Source organism: Stenella coeruleoalba, assembly GCF_951394435.1.
Source record: "Stenella coeruleoalba genome assembly, chromosome: 13".
Lineage (NCBI taxonomy): Eukaryota > Metazoa > Chordata > Mammalia > Artiodactyla > Delphinidae > Stenella > Stenella coeruleoalba.
Genome location: NC_137159.1, coordinates 71,860,238 through 71,884,092, shown reverse-complemented (window position 1 = coordinate 71,884,092; position 23,855 = coordinate 71,860,238). Strand labels below are relative to the sequence as shown.

General features: G+C 34.7%; 1 protein-coding gene across 6 annotated transcripts in view; it reads right to left on the bottom strand.

Annotated features, from left to right (window-relative positions):
• Positions 1 to 23,855, bottom strand: part of ATAD2B (ATPase family AAA domain containing 2B) — a 151,144-nt gene that overhangs the window by 78,122 nt on the left and 49,167 nt on the right. For all 6 annotated transcript variants that reach the window (XR_013831073.1, XR_013831074.1, XM_079940979.1 and 3 more), the window contains exons 13-16: positions 17,983 to 18,071; positions 11,905 to 12,064; positions 6,918 to 7,008; positions 1,182 to 1,493 (exon numbers count right to left, since the gene is read on the bottom strand). Coding sequence is in view for 4 of the 6 variants with exons in the window: in XM_079940979.1 (XP_079797105.1) it covers positions 1,182 to 1,493; positions 6,918 to 7,008; positions 11,905 to 12,064; positions 17,983 to 18,071 (652 nt within the window). In the remaining 2 variants the exon portion in view is untranslated. The remainder of the gene's footprint in view (positions 1 to 1,181; positions 1,494 to 6,917; positions 7,009 to 11,904; positions 12,065 to 17,982; positions 18,072 to 23,855) is intronic.

Genomic DNA, 23,855 nt, shown 5'->3' with positions numbered 1-23,855 from the left:
TAAAGAAGTTACAATCTCTCACAAGAGAAGGTAAGATTTTTATGACCTTCTAAAGGTGACATAGTCTTTTAAAAATTAAAAGAAATTGGGAGAAGATACATATCCTCAGTTTTGAAAATCAGAGATAAGAAATGTACAATTCATGGCAGAGTAGCTGGCTCATACATAATATTTGTTCTCCTCCTCATTTGACAAATTTAAGAAATCAAGTAATCGATGTGGTATTTCATGAGATATTTCATGTGATATTTCATGAGAAAATACATATATGACAAGCAAAATTCATTGAATATCGATGATTTTTACTATATATAACAGTTTTACCATTAACATAATTCATTGGACAATTTTTTATACAGTGCAGACTACATGTTAAACAAAGAAAATGAGGATAATTTTTTTTAATTGCTGTCTCTTCTAAGTTCATGGGCTTTTACTTTGATTAGCACAGGAACCTAGAGTTTTCCTGTATGTGAGTAACATTTTTAAAAGTAGCTTTCTGTTTTTATCTCAAATCCAACCAAACTACAATCTTGAGGCCAGAAGTCAAGACCTTCTATCATCAGGTTCTAATTTACTGCCCTACTAGTAATTTACACTCCATTAGCGCAGCACACTGCAGAGTGCTGTGCCAATAAAACAGTATGATGAGTTGAATCCAGAGGGACATTATAGCAACATGGTTAAGTGCATGGGCTCTGGAGTCAGGCTCCCTGAGCTTGAGCAAGACCTAGAACTTACTGAGTGACCCTATATAAGTGAACATCTTCATTTTTGATAGAGTAAGAGTACCTACCCCCAGGATTGTTATGAGGATTAACAAATGACAATTTATGTAAGGGCTTTATGATAATAAAAGAAATGTAAGCCAATAATATCATAGCCAACTTTTCTAAAGGTGGTAACACTCCTACATTAAGATAGTCAGAATGTTCCAAGAGTGAACAAACAGAACAAACATCCATTCATTCTTTTTATGGACACTGACTAGGCAACTACTGTATGCCAGACAATACGCTAGGCCTAGAATAAACAGTGGCCAGTGAAATGGATACATTTCCTATATTCATGGCAAATACAAAAGAGTAACACATAAATACCCTTATAAGAAAACTCAGAATTTATTTACTTATGCCTGTACTTGTTTCATTTTAACAATATGAAAAGGTAATTTATACTACCTTCTTTCTTGTCACTCTGGCTAATTTCAGCATGAGGAAACACTTTTTGCAAGACTGCTAGGATGTTGTTGAAGCTTCTTTCCAGCAGTGGTCTTATGATGGGGGATAGTGCATGTCCCGAAGACATGACAGCACGCTGGGAAGCAGGCACGATATTCTGCATTGCGTGGTAAAAATCTTGGGCGTTGAGCACTATTGAGGAAACATCTAGCTGCAGTTTATGACTGCTAGCATAGATCTGGGGGTAACGCCTCCGCAGGGCAATCAGGGCAGCTTCAGTGCACAGGGCCTTGATATCAGCTCCGCAATAGCCTAATGCACAAAAGGAAAAGGATAACAAAGGTAAGTCCATTTTTCCAAGTAGCAACTCTATTTTGCAAATATGCACATCTTTATCTAAAATAAAATACTAAATCAATCATGTGCAATTTCACTAGCAAAATGAAAACTGACCATTTAAAGTCACCTAATAAAACTGTTTACTCATTAAAACTAAAAATGTTTTGAATATTTTAATTAACAAACACATGAACTAATGATATTAAAAGAAAACAAGTCATATATTTTGTGCCAAAACCAATTACAATGTACATCTTTCTTCAGGAAAGGTTTTAAAAAAATAGTTTTATATCAATCTTTCATCAATATTTCCAATTATTAGTTTAGTCCTCATGACATTACAGTTTTCTATAAATTTTTCTAATATTACTAATTTCCAAACACATATAATGGAGCAGTACAAAGTAGTATACATAAGCGGAAACTTCAAAATCAGAGCTATTCTACTACTAACTCTGAGTGCAACCCACAAGCAGGTTAGTATCTTATTACCCCCAAAACTATACTTTAAAGTTATGATCATCTCTGATAGTTCCAAAGGTATTACAGGGAATGAGAATCCATTAAATTTCTACATTATCTTCCTTTATATATATATATTTAGTTTAAAATGATTGATAATCTAGTTCAAAGGGCTACAAAGATATGAGGTATCATCCATTACCCATATTTAACTGATCATGTAGTTAAACAACAGATCAAGCCACCAGTGCTCTGAAATCATTTCATTCATTTGAGCGACAAATACATAGAAAAACATATGAACTCTTAGGTTTTTACCACAAATGGGAAGAAAACCTCAAACTAGTCATGGTGTTTTTTTATATCGACAATGAAACCTGCATTTGGCCACCTTTTATCAGTTATGCCAGCAGCGGGAACCACCCGAACTAATTACAGAACATTAGTCCCTAAGCTCTTCAAAGAGTGGTATCAGGTTTATTTATCTTTTTATATCTCACAATGACCTTGTAGAACACTTAAATACTGAAATTAAAATGGTGATTAGATAGGAAAACTATAAGCAGAGAAGAAATAGTACCAGACTAACTGGCAGAAAAAGAACATTAAGGAACAAAACCATATAAATCAAACTGACTCACACATCTATAATAAATTCTATCCCTATATCCCTCAGTAGGGCAAATGATCACGTTAAACAAGTCCTACACATAACAGAAAACTCCTCACCCTGCTCTCCTTTTTCCACAGCACTTACAACCTTATCATCTACCTATTATGTTTACTGTCTGCCTTCCCCAACTAGAATGTGACCTCTGTAAGAACAGGGGTATTTGTTTGTTTTGTTCGCTAAATGTATCTCAACTACCAAGAACGATGCCTGGCCTGGCATTCAGTAGATATCCAAAAAATATTTCTTGAGTGAAAGAATGAATGAAAAAGAAAAGAGTAACTCCAAGGTTATAGTTTGGAAACGTATAACTATTAGGTTACCATGTATTACAAGAAAGAAGGGGATGAATCATATCTATTAGGCTTTTCTTTTTCTAAGAAATCTAAATTCTTTTACTATTAAACCAACTTACTCACTGTAACTAAAAATTTCAATGAAAACTATCAAGTACTATATTCATAAACATTTATTCAGAGGTAGGGGAAAACTTAATATGACCTATGAGAATTTAATTCAGAAAACTATAAGCAGATTAAGCATTAACACTGCCCCATGACAGCAATCAATCTCCCAAATAATTCTTCAGAATAACCAAGTTTACCACGTCTCTCATTTTATTTTCTATTTCTCAATGAATGAACCTGACAAAAAGTATCTTTTCCTGTTCCATACACATCTGTTACATTAGTTCAACAAAATAACTGTAGAACACCAGCTCAGTTATAAACAGTTAACTAAATAATCCATTTCAGAGGAAGTAAAGAATAAACTACCGTCTTCAAAAAAATATAAACCACATTTCTTTTTCTTCTTTAAAAGTATATATACTTAGTGAACATACTACATGACCCTATTTTTAAGTGCAAAAACCTAATTAAAAAAGAGAAAACGTTCAAAAACAATGCAGAACAGAAAAAAGCCACTAAAAGGTATTTTATGTAGTAAATGTTGCCCATAACATTTATGTTTGACATAATAATACAAATAGCAATGTTTGTTCATTTTTTCTTAATTTATTAAAGATAATTTTAAAGCTTATCAACAATAATAGATTCCACTTAAAGAAGTAAATTTTCTTCACTGAGTTAAATAGATGTTTTGTATATTGACACATTTTATTAACCATATCAAAAGAATCACATTTGTTAATATCATCACCAATCTCATCGCTAAAGTCTTTTAAGTGCTGGCAAGCTGTCAGCTCACAATGACAAATATAAGTCATAGAATGCCCTTTGAGAACTGCTGTGTAGCTTATAATCCCTTTTTTGTTTTTTAAAAAATCCTAATTTTTGCTTGGAAGTTTGAATTTCATCATTAGTTATAAACTAATCCTTGAAAAAAAATAAAGAAGTAAATTTTCTCATGGATTATCATAACCAACAGACTATAAATGATAGGATTTATCTTCTTTACATTTGTTTGTGAATGAGAATTACTAGTTTATATCTGTGGTTGTCAACCTTGACTAGTCATCTGAATAAACAATGAAAATGAGTCAAAAATAGATTCCCGACAAACTTAATGAATCAGAATCACTAAGTGGTGGTTTAATATCATAAATGTGTATTTTGAGAAAACTTTACAAGTGATACTGATATACAAAAAAATTGAGAACTACTGAATTAATAATACACTTTCCTTACTAGACTCTAAAACAGAATTAAAGGTACATCATAACCATGGCTAAATAGGCTATATTAAGGGTGACCACATGTCCTGGTTTTGGCCATTTGCCTTGTCATAATTAACAGCGTATTTTTTCACTCTCAAAAGGGTCCTGGTTTAGAAAAATAGATGATATGACTATTCTAGAAATACTGAAATACAGCCTTTTGAGAGTTAAAAGTTGATGTTAAATATCAATATCCCTTCCATAAGAATTCCATAACCATACTAGTTCTACCATTACAACTCTAATAGTCTGATGAACACACATAGCTAGATACCAAAGAAAACGCATTCCTAAATACTGCTATTAAGATGGAAATTTGTCTGAAAGAATGAAAATATAAGCTATTCAAAGAGGTTATAAACTAGAGAAAGGTAATAAAATTTTATGAAGTTACTTTTTAAGTAAAATACCAAACAATGAAGGTCCACAAGCTAAGATGCCACACTGACAGATACCCTTTCATTGTTTTGGCCCTCTTAGTGAAAATGAATAGAGAAATATGATTAGATTAAAGTTCTTCATTAACCTTAAGTTCCTACTATTTGTGCACATGTTCTGGATACCAAATTATTTGAAGACTACTAAAAATCACACCTATTATGCATGCAAACCTCCAAGTACTTGGGAATTCATTTCAAGGTAAAAGTTACCAAATCCATAACCTCTAACAAGAGGTCAACTATCTTTGCAGTCGTTCATTAAGACTGCATACTCTTTTGTTAGGCATAAATTTCATTCAGCTGAACCCATACATGTTAAAACATCTTTGGGATACCTAAGTGCTAAGCTCATAATGAATTAAAAATTTATTGCTATTCCGTTCCTGTTGGAAGACCTGTATTTGCTTTTTTCTTTTTTTTTTTTTAAAGTGAACTTAAATAAAATAAATGTCATAATCAAAATCAGAAGTCAGTTAATTATAATGGATTTTTATGTCACTCTCCAGTAAGAAAATAGAGTATATATAAACAGATTCTAAACCAGCAACGCCACCCCCAAAAAAGGCAAGAGAACTTTTTCAGTCCTATAAAAAAGTATGTCTTAAAATTTTTTTAACTTAAGAAACAGACTAAAAGCTAAAATAAATAACTTGGTAAAATGAGAAGGAGTGGCCTTTCGAAATGAAAAAGGAAACTGAGAGTCTAATATTTAAGATGAAGAATTAGAGTATATAATATTTCAGATGGTAGACAGGGTAAAAAAGTAATTTTAAAATTACTCTTAGGGAATTTCCAAAATTATTTGAAGACTTCTGCTTATTTCAGTTAAGGATCATTCTGTGACAAATTCACAGATGAATCTACAAATATTTCCCATTCTGATCTATACTGTAACACAATAATATCATAAAAGTAACAGGAAATAAAAGGGGTCAAATTTCAAAAAGGGCAAAGACTGGATTTTGTACCAAATACCACCCTCTCCCATAAAGCAGCACAAGGCTTTGCAAAGGTCAAGCCAAATTTACATGAAATGGGTTTGGCGCATGCTCTCTTATACCAGGCAAAGCTTAAACTGGAGTAGTGCTGGAGAGATTTACGTTTTCTCCTCACCAGAAGATGTCGAGGTCTTTGTGGTTCAAAAGCTGAGGTATGCTGCTTCGGAGATGGAGGTCCCTGTGGATGAAGAGGATAATTCGGATGTAGCTAACTGAATGGACTAATGTTCTATTTAAGTTTTAATTATTTGATGGTGGACCACAATGATTTTTTAACTAAGTTGTTCTTTTTGGTTTTGGTAACTTTAAAATTTTCCCAAGTAGACTGCTGACTGTTAGTGGACTTATTAGGGGGACTTCTTCATAATGCTTAAAAAAAGTTCATGGAGAGATTTTTTAATTTATATTTTTGAGAGAATGAGAGGAAAACAGACAAAAGACAGAAAAAGAATGAAGGAAAAATACCTGTGTGTATATTCAGTTGCTTAATACCACATTCATTTTTATTTCAGACCTAATTAGAGCCAAAACCCTGAATTCTAAAACCTCTGAATTCCGTCTCCTATATATGGTCATGTATGTACATAAAACACTCTCACCATATCCTTTTAGGACAGTAGTGTTCGTTCACTCTGTAGGAGATCTACTTTGTGAATAACTTATTAACTTGGAGAGTTTTACATTTGGGGAAATACTAGCAGATGTCATTAAGTATTTTCTTTGAAGACTCCTCTCACTCAACTTCTTTCTAAACCACCAGCATGAGGATGAGTCCATCATGTAATCTGTGAAGTAAAAGACTACAATCCTGCCCTATCCCTGGACCTTCACCTCTCGTTTAAGCTTATTTTTCTTAGTAAAACTTCTGAAAGGGAACAATTCCTAAAAGGAGACACTGTAGTAATACTGGAAATCCAGCACTCAATGAAAGGCATATGACCACTGAGCTTTGATAATCAAAACACCTAATGGCAGCTAAAACTCTAATTTAGAAGTGTTCAAACGTCAAGTGAAATGTTTACATTTAAAGGCAAAGCCATCAATTGCACAAAAACACAACTATACTCATTCACATTCCAAACATAAGGGGAAAGGGAGGCTGATCAGAACAAACAATGACAATCAAAAAATTCAAACAGTAGCACTTACCAACACATGTTTCAGCCAATTCACCTAAAAAAGCATCTGACAATTTTGGATTCCAGTCCCTGGTATGGATCTGTAAAATGTGTTTTCTTGCCTAAGAAGAAAAGCACAGATAAATAAAATCTTGCCTAAGGAAAAAAGTACAAATAAATAAAATATCCTCAACCCCAAAATGTATTAGATGGAACAAATTTATCAACTAACCATATCCCAGAAAAGCAACTGTTTATTTTAAAAGAAACATAAATAGCTTGGCATCCGCATCAACTCTGATTCCCATAATAACCCTGTGAGCTATGTAGCAGAGATCTTTGTTTCACAAACTAAGATACTTAACATCCTGAGAGGTAAAGGAACTTGACTAGCGGCACATATGACTACGTGACTGATATAGGACTAGAACTCAAAACTAAATTTCACTTTCCTCCAAGTCATTTTAACCATTTGAAAACATGTAAACAAAAAAACTTTAATGTGTTATAATAATCATCTTTTAAACAAACCTTATATTTAGATTTCACAGGCCTTTTGGTTCTAATATGCATAAAGTATCATTAAAGTTTTAAGTTGAAGAAGTTTTCAGTTAAGTAAATAAATATAATAAACATCATCTTGTAGGTTAGTTAATGCTTTCACATTTAATATATAACAAGGTAATCTCCATAAATATTAATTGAATTCACTGTAAAAGAAAGGTTTAAACAATTTTACCTTGATTTTTTTCTTTCAAAAGAGCATTCTTTACCTTAAATCTAACTGTATAGCACAATCAAAATTTTAACATCTTGGTTCCAAATTAAATGAAATTTTTCTCCCACAGTAAAAAATAAACACTGAAGTATGAGTCCATAATCACCTAAAAAGTCACATCAGAATTTTTTTTTCACATTTGCCTTCTTTCAGGGGAAAGACAATGCTTTCTAAAATTGAGTATACTTGGGCTTCCCTGGTGGCGCAGTGGCTGAGAGTCCACCTGCCGATACAGGGGACACGGGTTCGTGCCCCGGTCCGGGAGAATCCCACATGCCGCGGAACGGCTGGGCCCGTGAGCCGTGGCCGCTGAGGCTGCGCGTCCGGAGCCTGTGCTCCGCAACGGGAGAGGCCACAGCAGTGAGAGGCCCGCGTACCGCAAAAAAAAAAAAAAAAATTGAGTATACTTGTTTCCTCAACACTGCTACTTGAGTTTCTTGAGACTATGAAAAAGCAAATTATAACCAAGATGATAATATTATTGCCTTGGTGAGGAATCTGGGGTCTAGCACAAAAACAAAAAGAACTTGAAAGTTTTCAAGATAAACTTTGCTCAAAAAGTTGACAAAATCTGGAATCAATAGCTATTGCTTCATTTCCAAGTTCTAAGTTAGGTGTTCAGCTACCAAAAATAAATCAATGATGTAAGAAATATTTTCTTTCAACTTGAAATATCTGCCTGAACAGATATTAAAAGAATATAAAACCAAGGCCCCCCAAAAATATAATTCTCAGAGCTTACATAGTCTAGAAGATGACATTAAGAATCTATATAGACTTCATTATTAGAAGGGGCGCCACTCATTCAAGACCCTTAGAGAATCAGAAACACGGCAAAAAAAAATCTAAGCTGGAAGATATCTCAAAAAAGATCTATCGGGGCTTCCCTGGTGGCGCAGTGGTTGGGAGTCCACCTGCCGATGCAGGGGACGCGGGTTCGTGCCCTGGTCCGGGAATATCCCACATGCCGCAAAAAAAAAAAAAAAAAAAAAAAAAAAAATCTATCTGTATCCCTTCATTTTACAAAATAAGTAAAGATTTAGAGGAAATGAAATTAATTACGTAAAGTCAAAAGTTATTGTCAGGTCTCTGAGACATTTAAGTGCCTTTCTCTTTTTCTATATAAAGAGTCTCCTTTCTTTATCATAAAAACAAGAAATAGAAGAAATTATTTAAATCAAGAAATGTTTCATTACAATTTACTCTATATGGCATACAGAATAGTAAATCATATGGTTTCTCCTAATAGAAAGTAGCTTCCTCTATTATTAAGAGTCAAAGGCAAACTCAGGTCACTCATTCTTTAGGATTCATGAATATACACATAACATTTATAACAATAATCATACTGCTGCTGATGATAAACAAGAGAAATTAAGCATTACTGCATAAAGAAGGTACATGCTATTTTATGGTAATAAAGAGTTAACAAAATTATTAAAATTTGGCACCAAGACTTACTTTTTTTGTTGTTTGTTTTTTACTGTCACTTGCTCAAATAGCAAGAGTCATGATATTCCACTTCCCAAACTGCATGCTAATATTAGACACTGACTGGTATCAATTTAAATTAATAACCAAATGGACCCTTATGACTGCCCTTAACCCTTCTCTATTCTATTCATGAGGCTATCTTCCAGCAGACTAGTTCATAGCTTCTCTGTCTTCACACTCAGCCTCTCGTTCAGAACTTGCTTCCTAATCCACTGAGAAAACTGAAGCAATCAGAAGGAAACTTCCAAAGGTACCCCATACCAACTCTGTCCACCTGTTAGCATGTGTACCCACAATATTCTGTCTTCTCCCTATTATAACAGATGAACTATCAAATTCCTATCTATAGTCATTCTCGGGACTTCCCTGGTGGTCCAGTGTCTAAGACTCCACGCTCCCAGGGCAGGGGGCCCAGGTTTGATCCCTGGTCAGGGAACTAGATCCCACATGCTGCAACTAAGACCCAGCACAGACAAATAAATAAATAAAATTTTTTTAAATTAAAAATAAAGTCATTCTCATCATTCATACATTAAATCCAATTCCCCTTCTCGCCTATCAAGGCAAGAAGATAATTCTCCTTTCTCAATTTCATCACCAAAACTTCCTTCCCTACGGGATATTTCTCCCATCTTAAAAATAACAAAACACCTTCTCTTGTCCCCAATTTGCTCAACATCTCACCTCAATCCTTTGCTTCTTATTACAGCAAAACACTTTGAAAAATTTATCTCCATTCACTGTTTCCAATTCCTCCCCTCCCATTCTCTTAAACTAAGAGTCAAGTTTTTTGCACCCACCACTAATTGAAATTGTTCCCATCAGGTTTCACCAATGACCTGCATAATGCTAAATACAATCGCCAATCTTCTGTCATGTGATTTAATTTAGCAACATCCGACACAGTTAATTATACCTTCCCCATTGATATAGTTTCTTCACTTGGCTTCCAGAATCCCACTCTCCTAGTTTTCCTCTTACCTTACTGACTGCTTCTTAAGACAGAGGAATTGTATCATCTAGTCTCATGACCTTAAATATTACCTAAGGAAAAAAAGGTGAACAGCCAGTCTAGGTTTTTTCCACAGACCCAGGCCAAGAAAAATGATCTTAGGTTTAGGTCTTAAGCACTGTTTTCTTGAAACTTCGAAAGCTAAAATTAACATGGAAAACTATGTTCAAGATCCATACTTATACAATATAGTAAGCCACAGAACATTTCCATCATCACAGAAAATTCAACTGGACAGTACTGTTCTAGACCTCGGTTACTGTTAAATCTCTGATTTGTGTGGACTATACCTGAATTGTGAGGACTATGGTTGGCATATGGACTTTGAGGCCTACATGACTAGGACACTAGAGAAGATAATTGGAAAATCAAGGTAATGGCTTTCCTGTGCCGAAATGAACACTGGCTGTGTCTCTTAGAGCTAATAAGCATATTCCCCATCTACTGGTAGAGCCTAAAAGATGTGCTTGAACTGTTGTAAGATGTTCCGAATAAGATAGCTGATGCTTCCCCATGCTGAAGTAGACTACTTCAGTCTTGTCTCCTATAACTAAGCGTACCTCTATGCACTGATACAGCCCTAGAAGCTCACTCGGGTAACAAAAATGATGCTGTATACACTATGTTTCCCATCCTGACAAAGCTAAATAAACTTGGTGCCAAAAAAAAGCCTATAAGTTGGATCGTCAATCCAAAACTGAGACAGATATAGTGGCTGTTCAGACTGTCGAACTGAGGTAGAGACTGCTCTACACAGACTGCTCTATACAGCAGAGCCATTGCCTTCATTTCCCTAGAGTCTACTGTACTGTACTAATCACTAAGCTTCTCACATCTATGTACATAAACAAGGCATTTTACAGAGATCCAAAATCAAAGCCATATAACAGCAAGTGCTTGTGTGTGCATGTGTGTGTGTGTGTGTGTATAAATATATATATTCATATGTAGTACCTTCTCTGCTCTCTTTTGGTTATATTTATATAGGTATGTGTTATAAAGGTTCTAATTAGGCTTGATATGTTTAATACATGCAAAGCATTGTCAAATACAGAATCTTCTCTGAATATGTCCCTCCCTCTCAAATATAAATGTGCAGTGAAGATGACAGTCAATGATTAAACTGGTCAAAGACTAACCAAAATATTGCCAAGTAAAAATAGGACAAGAGAACTCTGTATAACATATTAAATAACATTTTACATAGTCAATGACTACATATTGCCCTGTTTTAATTATGTTCTTATTTTTTTTATTATGTTCTTTTTAAAACTACACTATAATGAATGGCATTTGCTGCTTTTAATTAAGATGTTACAGCCATTTCTATGAGAATTTGCATATTGGGCTCTTATTCATAAAGCCACCATTACTCTAAAAACGTTATTTTTATGGGAACAAAGGTACTTTGGTGAACAAGAGACATATAACCTGTCATACAAGATAATTAATACAATGTGGAGAACTAAAGAAAAGAGTAAGTAGGCATCTATAGTAACCTAAAAATCATACCCTTACTTCCTAAAAATCACAAACTTTCTGATAATTGTTAACAAAAAAGATTAAATTATTCAATAATGACAAGAATTTTTTACGGAGTAACTAAGATATCCAACAAGCACAAAATTTTGAAAATGACAACTCATAAAATACCACTTTCAAAGTATATGTATACATATATATATATTTCATAATTGAGTCACAAATAAATCTTAATATATCAAAAACTCTTACCTTTTGATCAGGAAGGTTGAAAAGAAATTCTCTGTCAAAACGACCAGGTCTCCTGAGAGCAGGATCTATAGAATCAAGTCTATTTGTAGCACCAATAACAACAATTTCGCCCCTATTGTCTAATCCATCCATAAGAGCAAGGAGGGTTGATACTATAGAGCTGTAACAAAATTTTCAGACAAAATTTTAAAAAGGGAAGAAAGAAAAAGTTGCAAAAATTGCTGCTTATACTAACTTTTATCAGTCTTAAAGACTAAAAAAATGGATTTTTATATCCATGTTCACAAGTAAAACTAAGTTCCATTTAACTTTCTCATATCACTCTAAACAGGTTTAAGTCTTCTGCAGATATAACTGACATACAATACACTGAATATATTTAAAGTATACAAATTGCTACGTTTTGAAGTATGTGAAACTATCACCATAATGAAAAAAAGTAATATCCATCATGCTCTTCTTCATGCCCTTCAAAATCCATTCCCTACTGCTCTTCTTTGACCCAATCCCCTGGCAACCACTGATCTGAGTTCTGTCACTATAGATTAGCTTGCATTACCTAAAATTTTATATACATGGGATCACACAGTAAATACTTTTTTTTTCTGGATTCCTTCCCTCAGCATGATTATTTTGAAATTCACCACATTGTTGGTTTAACAATAGTTTATTCCTTTTCATTGCTAAGCAATATTCCATTTTATGGATGGATCCCAATTTGTTGATTCACATGTTGATGGACATTTAGACTGTTTCCAGTTTTTGGCTATTACCAAAAAAGCTGTGAACATTCATACAGGTCATGAAGATGTTCCCACAGGTTTTTTCCTAAAAGTTTTATACTTTTACCTCTTAAGCTTAGGCCTTCATCCTCTTAACCTTTAATGTTTACAGAATCTAAAATAACATCATATTTTGTATTCCTAAATATTGCCTTATCACTGTCTTTTTTTATCATGGCCAATTGTGCAACAGGTTGGTCAATTTTATTTTTTTCAAAGAAGTGACTTTCTACTTTCCTGATTTCTGCATATCTCTGTTTGCAGTTCATACATAGTTAGCTATAATTTTTTATTTTACTAATACCAGAGATTGCTTAGAGTTAGGACAATAGTTCTTGATAAAAACATAAAATTCTCTGCTTATCTTTTTGTCATTTGTTTCTTATATTTTGTATATTACTAAACTTTGGAAATTAGTTGTGATTTAAGGCACAATATATGGTCAATTTTTATAAATGCTGTGTCTGTTTGAAAACAGTGTTCATTCTATAATTGCCTTAGATAAGTATGCCCACAAGATCAGATTAATATAATAAAGTTGTTCAAATAATCTGTAGAGAATTTATTTTATGCTCATTTGGTCTATTAATTACTGAGAGGTACATGATATCTCTCACAATGATTATCAATTTGACTCTTTGCAGTTCTGCCAATTTTTGTTTTATACAGTTTGAAATGTAGTAATTAGGGAATTATAAATTTTAAACTATTACATCTTTTAATAAATTGAAGATTTTATCATTGTAAATTGATCCTCTTTTTATGTATAATAATGCTTTCTGTCTTAAGAGTCTCTTTTGTCTAATATAGCAATAGTAGCTTTCTGTTAGTATTTACTTGATACACTTTTATACCATTTTCTGAATTTGACTATTTTGGACATTTTACATAAATGAAACAATACAATATGTGATCTTTTGTGTCTGGCTTTGTTTCAACTAGCGTAACGTATGTGAGGTTCACCAATGTTACATGTATAAGATAAACACATGTAGCATGTGTCAGAATCTCATTCCTTTTTGAGGCTGAATGATATTCTACCATGTGGATATACCACATTTTATTTAACCATTCATCAGCTAATGGACATCTGGGTTATTTCCATGTTATGACTATTATGAATAACACTGCTGTGAATATTTGTTACTAAGCTTTTGCATCCCTTTTTCCCACCATTTGGAACCTCTCTTATATGTATCCTTATATGTATTGATAGTTACAGTTTCACAAGTAAATACATATGTTAAAATTACCAAGTGTACTCTTTAAGTATATCAATGAGTATATATAGTATTCTGTATCAATTATACCTCAATAAAAGAGCTTTAAAAAAATCAGTAGTAGGGGGCTTCCCTGGTGGCACAGTGGTTTAGAGTCCGCCTGCCGATGCAGGGGACACGGGTTTGTGCCCCGGTCTGGGAAGATCCCACATGCTGCGGAGCGGCTGGGCCCATGAGCCATGGCCGCTGAGCCTGCGTGTCCAGAGCCTGTGCTCCACAACGGGAGAGGCCACAACAGTGAGAGGCCCGCATACCGCAAAAGAAAAAAAAAAATCAGTAGTAGGGCTTCCCTGGTGGTGCAGTGGATAAGAATCTGCCTACCAATGCAGGGAACACAGGTTCGATCCCTGGTCTGGGAAGATCCCACATGCCATGGAGCAGCTAAGCCCATGCACCACAACTACTGAGCCTGCACTCTAGAGCCCGCAAGCCACAACTACTGAAGACCGCACGCCTAGAGCCCATCCTCCGCAACAAGAGAAGCCACCGCAACGAGAAGCCCGTGCACCACAATGAAGAGTAGCCCCCCTCGCCCTAACTAGAGAAAGCCTGCGCGCAGCAACGAAGACCCAACGCAGCCAAAAATAAAAATAAATTAATTTTTTAAAAAATCAGTAGTAAAATAAAGATTCTAAAATATGTCCAAATATTCTCTTTAGAAAAGCAAGAAATGAAAAACAAAAAGAAAACACACATAAATAGAAAACAAACATGAAATGGTATTCTCCAATTCATTTGTGTCAATGATTACATAAACATTAATGGATTAAACTTTCAAATTAAAATGAAGAGATTGTCCAGTTAGGAAAACAAGACCCAACTATGTATCATCCACAAAAGTAATACTCTAAATATTAAGACACTGAAAGGTAGGTAGTAAGTTAATGGAAAAAAAATGTACCAAGCAAAAAACATCAGAAGTCTAGATTAGCTTAATCATTAGATAATCATTAGATAATCATTTCATTAGATTCTAATGAAAATAGGTTTCAAAACAAAAAGTGTTAACAAAGATAAAGAGGGGCATTTCATAATTAGAAGGCAACTTCAAAATAAAGACATCCGGGCTTCCCTGGTGGCGCAGTGGTTGAGAGTCTGCCTGCTGATGCAGGGTACACGGGTTCGTGCCCCGGTCCGGGAAGATCCCGCATGCCGCGGAGCGGCTGGGCCCGTGAGCCATGGCCATTGAGCCTGCGCGTCCGAAGCCTGTGCTCCGCAACGGGAGAGGCCACAACAGTGAGAGGTCCGCGTACCGCAAAAAAAAAAATAAATAAAAAATAAAAAAATAAAGACATCCAAAATAATAAATGTGTTTGCACCCAAAACAAAACTTCAAAATAAATGAAACAAAAACTGGCAGAATTAAAGAGACAATTCTACAAGCATAGTTGGACATTTTACCACATCTCTCTAATGTTCATAAAATAACTAGACAAAAAAAATCAGTAAAAACACAAAACGCCCTGCATAACATTATTATAACCCTGTCTTACTTGATATATATAGAGAATATTATACCACAAACAGCAGAATACAAATTCACAACACAGACAATACCTGGGACATAAAGAAAACTGCAGTGAATTTAAAATGACTTTAAGAGTTATCGTTTCTGACCACAATAAAATTAAATTAGAGAAACTAATATACTGTTTTATGTTAATTATACCTCAATTAAAAAATTAAATTAGAAACAATAAGATAAAAAACACAACTTGTAAACTAAACAACACACTTCTAAATATTCATTGTGTCAAAGAAGAAATGACAAGACGAATTGGAAATTAGTTTGAACTGTAGGACACTGATTATATAAGAGGTCAAAAACTGGGATGCAGCTAAAGCAGTGCTTAAAAAGAAATTTATAGCTTTCAATGCCTATATTAGAAAAGAAAAAAGTTTCAGTCAAAGTCTAAAATTCCATCTGAATAATTTAGAAAAAGAGAAAACTAAACCTAAAGCAAACAGAAGAAACAAACAAACAAACAAAAAGCCAAGAAAAGTCACAATGCATATTGCTAAATGCATATTGCTAAATGAAAGAAGTTAACCTGAAAGATTACATGCTGGATGATTACAAATACATAGCATTACGGAAAGGGCGAGGGTAGATAGTAAAAAATCATTAGTGCCAGGGACTGAGGGGGTGGGGTGGTGAGGGAAAGGAGGGATGAGTTGGTAGAGCACAGAGGATTTTTAGGACAATGAAAATACTCTGCGTGATACTATAATGACATATGCATGTTATTATACATTTGTCCAAACTCACAAAATGCAAAACACCCAGAGTGACTACACACTTTGTGTGATTATCATGTGTCAATGCAGGTTCCTCAATTGTAACAAATGTACCCTCTCTGATGAAAGATGTTGATAATGGGGGAGGCTGTGTATCAGTGTGGGCACAGAGTAAATGGAATAATCTCTGTACCTTCCTCTCAATTATGCTGTAAACCTAAAACTGCTCTTTAAAAAAGATTTTTTTTAAAATTACAAAGAACAAGGTTGGGGACTTATACTAATAAGACTGTATAAATTTCTCAAGTAATTAAGTCAATGATATAAGGATAAACCTAAAGATCAATGGAACCAACTAACAAGTCTAGGAATAGACAACTTAATGGTCAATTTCTGACAAAGATGCCAAGTAATTCAATGGAGACAGGTAACCTTTTCAATAAATGGTCCTGGAACAATTGGAAAAAAAAATATGGAAAAAGTAAATTTCAGTCCATACCTTGCACTAGCTATAAAAATTAACTCAAACCCTTACCTTATGCTGACATATGAATGTTAACTTTAAAATGAATCACTGACCAAAATTTAACGGCTAACACTACTAATATTTTAGAAGAAAATATAGAATAGTTGACAAATTGGTTTAGGAAATTATTCTCAAGACACAAAAATATATACCAAAAAAATTTACATAATGGGCTTCATCAAGACTAAAACTTTTTGATTTTCAAAAAGTCATATTTAAGAAAAAGGCAAGCCAGACTAGTAGAAAACTTTTCAAAACATAGATCTGACAAAGGGCTTGTTTTAAGAGCACATAAAAAAAATCTTACACTACAATGAGACATACAATATGATTTCTTTACTTTTAAAGGGTAAAATAATATAACAGACATTTCACAAAAGAAAATATGTAAATGAGCAATAAGTGCATGCAAAGATGCTCAATATTATTAGTCATCAGAAAAATGAAAATTAATCCACTACTACACACTCATTAGAATAGCAACAGTTAGAGAGTAAAAATACGAAATGCTGGCAAGAATGAGAAGCATCCCAAATCCTGATACATTACAGTTAAAAACATAAAATGGTAAACCACTTTGGAAAGTAGTATCAATTTAAACAAACATTTAACATAGGATTCAGCCATTTCTCTCTAAGGTATTTACCCAACAGAAATGAAAACATATGGTCCCATGAAAATGTGTATGCAAATGTTCACAGCAGCATTATCATAATAGCCAAATATAGAAGCAAACCAAATCTCTATCAGAGGAATTAAACAAATTGTGGTACACATACAGACACACACACAGAGACACACATGCTGCCCAAGGACTACTACTCAGAAATTAAAAAGAACAAAATATTAGTGTATGTGACGTGGATAAATTTCAAAAACATTATGCTATATCAGGATTAGGCATCTTTTTCTGTAAAGGGCCAGAAAGTAAATGCGTTAAGGCTTTGCAAGTCATATGATCTTCCTCTCACAACCCCTCCCTCATCTCTGCTCTTGTAGTGCAAAAGGAGATATATATATAACGCAAAAAGCAATGAATATGGCTGTGTTCCAATGAAACTTCATTTACAAAAACAGGGAGAAGATTTGGCTCATGGGTCCTGGTTTGCTGACCCCTGTGCTAATGAAAGAAGTCTTCCTCAAGAACAGAGGTCACATCTTATAAGCCTCATAGCACTTATCCAAGGGCTAAATCTAAATACTATGTCAACAAATGAAAAGAATTCAACATAATCAGATTAGGAAAAATTACCTGTGGATCTGATCTTGCCTGCTAGAGCGAACTGGAGCTAATCCATCTATTTCATCAAAAAATATTATAGACGGTCTCATCAAATATGCCTAGTATAAAAAGAAAGCAAACATTATTTATTGTATTAGTTTTCATTTTTAATTTAATTACTGTATTTTCTTAATAGGTAATATAAGCAAATGGTACAACATACAGCAGGTAAGAAAGATTATACAGGAAAAAGGAAAGCTCCTTATCACCCCAGACTCCAACCACAAGGTCTCCACCCAGTAGACAACTACTGTTTTCAGTTTGTTTATTCTTCCATACATGTCATTTATACACATAAACAAACATGTATTTTTAAACACATTTAAACACACTATACATATTGCTTTTATTGTATAACACAGCCTATTTTATGTTATTGATATATTTTAATTAGCTTACATGTAAGTACATAAAGATCTGCTTCATACTTTTTTAACAGCTACAAAATGCCACACTATATGGATGTGCCGTAATTAAACGAGTCCCCTACTCATGGACATTTAAGCTGTTTTCAATCTCTTCCTATTATCAATAATGCTTGAACAAACATCTGTGTACATTTAACATTTCACATGAATATAAACATATCAATATAAAAAATTATAAAAGTGGAACTTATGGTTCAAAAGGCATGTGTCATTCCTAATTTAGATACTTGCAAATTATCTTCCATTGATGTATCAATTTACACTTCTCACCAGAAATATTTAAGACTGCTCACCAACAATTTATTATCAAACTTCTTGTTCTTGACTAACGTTTTAAGATAAAGGATGTTACCTCATTTTCATTCTAATTTTTATTTTTATTATCAAGGAAGATGAGCATTTTTCATATCTTAAAAGAGCCATTAATATTGCTTTTTCTGCACAAGTTCTGTTCATATCCTTTGCCAATTTTTCTATTGGATCATTGGTCTTCTGCTTACTGATTTCTAGGATCTATATTTACTTAAAAATCAGACTCTCTCTATGAAATGAAATGAAAATATTTTTCTTCAAAGGGTATCATCTTTTGGTTTTGCTTACCATATTGTTGCCACGCAGAATGTAAAAAAAAGATTTTATATAGTGGATTCTTTTCTTCCATAGTTAGACTTTCCCTACTCTGAGATTAGAAACAAAATTCTCCTGAGTTTTCTTCCGGTACTTTCACAGTGTCATTTTTCTCAATAAATCACAGATCTATGTAGGAACTTGATTTAAGGTAAATAAATTTTAATTACAAATGAAAACTGTTATATAATTTACTCAAATTAATAGAGTTTATTTTCATTTCAAAATTACTTAAAGCTAATTCTTAGTTCACAGGAAGGTCAGTTTATTAAAGAATGGATACAATTTTTCATTTCTCCCTTACTGATAACAATGTTCATTAAACTTCCAGTGTTCTCTAATAATTTTATTTTTTTTAATTTATTTATTTATTTTTGGCTGCATTGGGTCTTTGTTGCTGCGCACGGGCTTTCTCTAGTTGTGGCGAGCAGGGGCTATTCTTCACTGTGGTGCACGGGCTTCTCACTGTGGTGGCTTCTCTTGTTGTGGACAGAGCATGGGCTCTAGGCAAGCAGGCTTCAGTAGTTGCGGCACACAGGCTCAGTAGTTATGGCACACGGGCTCAGCAGTTGTGGCACACAGGCTCAGTAGTTGTGGCTCACGGGCTCCGTTGCTCCGCGGCATGTGGGATCTTCCCGGACCACGGCTCAAACCCATGTCCCCTGCATTGGCAGGTGGATTCTTAGCCACTGCACCACCAGGGAAGTCCCTCTAATAACTTTAAATGAAAGACAATTCAACCACAAAACTTTGCCCCTTTTGAAAAAAAAAACTTTATAAGGCTAGAATTACATACTAAGAGAAGAAGAGTAAAGATTTAATCATTACTTTTACATACATGAAACACAGCTCTTTTTTAGAACTATGGCCTCACACAATTGCAAAAAGGAAGTACAGTGTATTTAACACCAGTTAATGTGATAAGCACTTTACAGTTGACCTTTGTATACGTGGATTTCTTTCAATAAATATATTGAAAATATTTTGGGGGAGATTTATGTCAATTTGAAAAAACTCACAGATGAACTGGGTAGCCTAGAAATAGTGAAGAAATTAAGAACACAGTATGTCATGGGTGTATAAAATATACGTAGATACTAGTCTATTTTATCATTTACTATCATAAAATACACACAAATCTATCATAAAAAGTTAAAATTTATCAAAACTTACATGAATAAACACTGTACCTGCTCCATTTACAGTCGAAATGTAAACAAAGATGCAGTATTAAATCATAACTGCATAAAATTAACTGTGGTACATACTGTACTACTGTAATAATATCATAGCCACCTCCTGTTGCTATTGCGCTGAACTCAAGTGTTGCAAATATCCCCTTAAAATGCTGTGTGATGCTAATCTTCTCCTTGTGAACAGTTCCTCTCTCCAGTAAATTACATATCACAGTAAACAGTGATCTTTTTTTACTTAAAGTGATGTTGCATATTTTTCCTTGTGTTTACTGCAATACAGTAAACGTTAAATAACACCATGGGACCTATACAAAGTGCCACTGTTGATGCTGGAAGTGCCCCCAAGAAGCAAAGAAAAGGCATGACATTACAAGAAAAAGCTGAATTGCTTGATATGTATCGTAGATTTAGGTCTGCAGCTGCAGTTGCAGCCATTTCAAGATAAATGAATCCAGCGTAAGGGGTATTTTAAAAAAAAGAAGAAAAGGAAATCCCTGAAGCTCTTGTTGCAGCTACACCAACAGGTGTGAAACCTTGAACTTTTTGCAAAATACCTTTTTATCTCATATTGAAAATGCAGCTTTTATGTGGATGCAGGATATAAGAAAAGTATTCCTGTAGACTCTAATATAATTCAAGAAAAAGCAAGGTCATTCTATGAAAACTTAAAGCAAAAGGAAGATGAAAAATCTAAACCTGTAGAAATTAATGCCAGCAAATAATTTTAGATAGAGGTATGTGCATAGGCTAGGGAGGATAAATTACAAGGATTTATGGAGCTGGATCATATTACCGGGAACATAGGAGTGAATTCCTGCCCCAACCAAAAGGCATTCGTGTGGATTTTTTTTAATTCAAGTTAACTGGCTATTCCAAAGTGGTTTTTTTCCCTATTTTTGACGATTGGAGCCCTTCAGATGCAGGATGGAACTGTGTTTTGCATTTTTTGGTAAAATAAGCAAAGCAAGGACCTGGAGATATATGCTGGAGCAATCTCCTTGGAAGGATTCAGCATAAGTAGATGGTAAACATGTAAAGGGGAAAGGGAGGGTTTGTTTGTTTTTAAACATTTATTATTTATTTATTTTATTTTTGGCTGCGTCTGGGTCTTAGTTGCGGCACGCGGGAGATCTTCGCTGAGGCATGTGGGACCTTTTGTTGCGGCACGGGGGCTCTTCATTGCAGCACACGGACTTCTCTATAGTTGCGGCGTGCGGGTTTTTCTCTCTCTAGCTGTGGCACATAGGCTCCAGGGCTCATGGGCTCTGTAGTTGTGGCGTGCAGGTTCCAAAGCGCGTGGGTTCTGTAGTTTGCGGCACGCAGGCTCTCTAGCTGAGGCACACGGGCTCTGGCAGGGGCTTAGTGGCCACGGCATGTGGGATCTTAGTTCCCTGACCAGGGATCAAACCCGTGTCCCCTGAACTGTAAGGCAGATTCTTTACCACTGGACCACCAGGGAAGTGCTGGGGTTTGTTTAAAATAGTAAATCAGTTAAGTCACTTCTAAATTTAAAGAAAACAAAACTGGAGTTGAAGAATAAGCAGGTTTCCAGTTGGCTATTGCTATTTTTCTTTGAAAAAAATAAACATTTTTTTTAAAAATTAAAAAAAAAAAATGTCAAGGTAACAGAAGCACCGTCTGCTGACCAAGAGGTAGCAAACAAGTTCCCAGACACAATTAAGAAAACCGTTGATGAGAAAGGGTATCTGCCTGAACAGGTTTTTAATGCAGACAATAGTGCCCTATTCACATTTATTAGTAAAGAAGAGAAATGAGCACCAGGATTTAAGGCTGGAAGGGATAAGCTAACTCTACTGTTTTGGGCAAATGCAATCGGGTTTACGATCAGGACTGCCTTTATCTATAAAGCTGCTAACTCTCGAGTCTTGAAGGGAAAAGATAAACACCAGCTGCCAATCTTTTGGTTGTACAAGCAAGCCTGGACAATGAGAACTCTTTTTCTGGATTGTTTCCATCTATGCTTCATCCCTGAAGTGAGGAAGCACCTTTCCAGTAAGAGAACCACTTTTAAAGTTCTTTTGATATTGGACAATGCCCCTGGCCACCCAGAACTCGATGAGTTCAATACCAAAGATGCTGAAGTGGTCTACTTGTCCCCAAACATAACAACTCTAATTCAGCCTCCAGATCAGGGGTTCATAAGGACTTCTAAGCCTCATTATAGACAGGACACTATGGAAAGGATTGTCAACACTATGGAAGAGAGCCCCAATAGAGAGAACATCATGAATGTCTGGAAGGGTTACACCATTTCTCTCCATTATTGTTAGAAAAAGCCATGAAAGTCACCAAGCCCAAAACAATAAATTCCTGCTGGAGAAAACTGTGTCCCGATGCTGTGGGTGACTTTACAGGATTTATGATAGAGCCAATTAAGTAAATCACAAAAGAGATTGTAGATATGGCCAAAAAAAAAGGTGGGGCATGAAGGGCCTCAAGATATGAATCTTGGAGAAACTCAAGAGCTAACAGACATAACACCAGAGGCACTGACAGAAGATGAAATATCCAGAAGATGGATATGAGTGCTTCCGAACTAGTGTCAGGCAATGAGAAAGAAGATGTAGAAGAAGCAGTGCCAGAAAACAAATTGACCTTAGACAATCTGGCAGAAACTTCCGATTACTCAAAACTGCTTTTGACTGCTTTTACCACATGTCTATGACATGGGCACTGAGACTAGAGCAAACGGTGGAAGAAGGATTGGTACCATACAGAAACATTTTTAGAGAAATGAAAAAGCAAAAAAGTCAAGCAGAAATTATGATGTATTTTCATAAAGTTACACCAAGTGTGCCTGTCTCTCCTGCCGTGCCTTGCATCTCCTCCACCTCTTGCACCTCTGCCACCCCTGAGACAGCAAGTCCAACCCCTCCTCTTCTCCTCCGCCTCAGCCGGCTCAACATGAAGATGACAAAGATGAAGACCTTTATGATAATCCACTTCCATTTAATGAATAGTAAACAATCATCATTCTGTACAGTTAATAAACTTTCTATTATGTATGTGTGTCAGTGTCTTCATGTGAAAATCTAATAACTGTACAGCAAGAACTGTATGAGACATTTTTGTCATAATTACCACTTAAAGTATTCATTGTGTAGACTATTGTGTGCAAGACTTGTACTGAAACGGCCAGCATATCCTTACATAGTATAAGGTGAGTGATATTTAATAAAAAATTAATAATGTGTTCATTTTCTTACAGTTTTACACCTTTGCTTTCAAAGAACTATATTACTATACAGCATGCCCCTCTCTCGTAATTGGAGAAGCTGCATATCAGCCAATCATCACAGGTAAGAGTTTTTTTCCTAATATAACAATGTTTCCATTACTGTATTATGAATATGACTGTAATTTGTGTATGCCATAAAAATTTTATAACAATTCATTCACTAGTGCATAGGCTAGGCTACCATGAAACAATCATACTGCTGCTTCTTTGCTATCAATGCATGAATCGTTATACCTGTAATAAATATGAATTTCTTTTTCATATTATCTTTTCATTCTTGATGTCTAGTGTTAGTAATATATATAACATCTACAGTGTTTTGTATCATATAAG